Genomic DNA, 1,252 nt, shown 5'->3' with positions numbered 1-1,252 from the left:
GAAAAGTATGACTGGAATAGAAGAGGAATAGCAGGGGAGAAAGTTAGAGGAAGTTTTTCAGTTTTCTCCTTCATTTTGACTAAAAGTTTTCATTACCATATGAGCAAAAGTCCCATCACTCCCCTTCCCAGAGCTCTGCTCAAATCTAGGCACCATGCTATTTCTTACCACGAGAGGAAATCCAGTAAACATAAGATTCCTGGTTTCTTAGCACTTAAAATATGGTTTGCTTTACAAGTTCCCAAATTAGATCTTGGGAAGTTAAGTCTCAGAGGAAAGTTTACCTGTCCATTTTTGCTTCCTGCTGACAATAGGCTGCATAAGAGATGATGTTTTCATGACTGCATCTCTCAGTGGCCAGAGCACCAACATAAAGAACAAAGTCTGCATCCCGGACGCCTTCTTGGTCTGACACACCCACTGCTCTACAGGGCCATTTACCTCCACGGCAGACCCTGCATTGCTGCACCCATGCAGAAAACCAGACCAGAGACAAGGTTAATCTGACAGTGTGAATCCATGTTATAAACACAGTATAATTTAATCTTTACTATTCCTAATTTTTTATCAAAATCCCAGCTCCCTCTCTCTATTCAGTTCTTATGTCTAATTTTGAATTTATTTCACTCAAGTTTCTACTTTCTATAAAATAATCATAAATCTATAACTTCAAATGAAACATGATTCCTATTAAAAAGGCTAGAGGGCAGAAAAGACTGAAACAGAAAAGGTGTTAAAACCTGGCTAGGCTTGGCGCCTGTTGCACAGTGGTTACGGTGGCAGCCACATGCATTGAGGGTAGTAGGTTTGAACCCGGCCTGGGCCAGTTAAACAACAATGTCAACTGCAACAAAAATAGCTGGGCATTATGGTGGGTGCCTGTAGTCCCAGCTACTCAGGAGGCTGAGGCAAGAGAATCGCTTGGGCCCAGGAGTTGGAGGTTGCTGTGAGCTGTGACGCCATGACACTCTACTAAGGGTGACATAGTGTGACTCTGTCTCAAAAAAAAAAAAAACAAAAAACCTTGAAACTAGGTTCTGTATACGCAAGTATTTTATTGCAACTTCCTTTGCATCTATAGGTAATTCTAAATTAATTAACGAAAAGCATTTTATCTAATGGGAATGCATTTCCTACTGTAAAGCAATTCATGCATCTTGCTAAAAATTCAAATAATACAAAAGCATATAAGGTAAAATCAAAGTCACATCATGATATATTACACTTGTTTCCAGTTTTCTAAGCAAATCTT

At 39.5% G+C, this 1,252-nt stretch overlaps 1 protein-coding gene across 1 annotated transcript in view; it reads right to left on the bottom strand.

The window, feature by feature from the left end:
* Positions 1-1,252, bottom strand: part of LMLN (leishmanolysin like peptidase) — a gene marked incomplete at its 3' end in the record, with an annotated part of 26,183 nt that overhangs the window by 6,855 nt on the left and 18,076 nt on the right. The window contains exon 6 of the mRNA XM_003804081.2: positions 285-463. Coding sequence (XP_003804129.2) covers positions 285-463 — 179 coding nt within the window. The remainder of the gene's footprint in view (positions 1-284; positions 464-1,252) is intronic.

Source organism: Otolemur garnettii, unplaced genomic scaffold (assembly GCF_000181295.1).
Source record: "Otolemur garnettii isolate 467f Iridium unplaced genomic scaffold, OtoGar3 scaffold00310, whole genome shotgun sequence".
NCBI classification, from domain to species: domain Eukaryota; kingdom Metazoa; phylum Chordata; class Mammalia; order Primates; family Galagidae; genus Otolemur; species Otolemur garnettii.
Note: the sequence above shows the minus strand (reverse complement) of the source record. Positions and strands in the feature narration are given on the sequence as shown.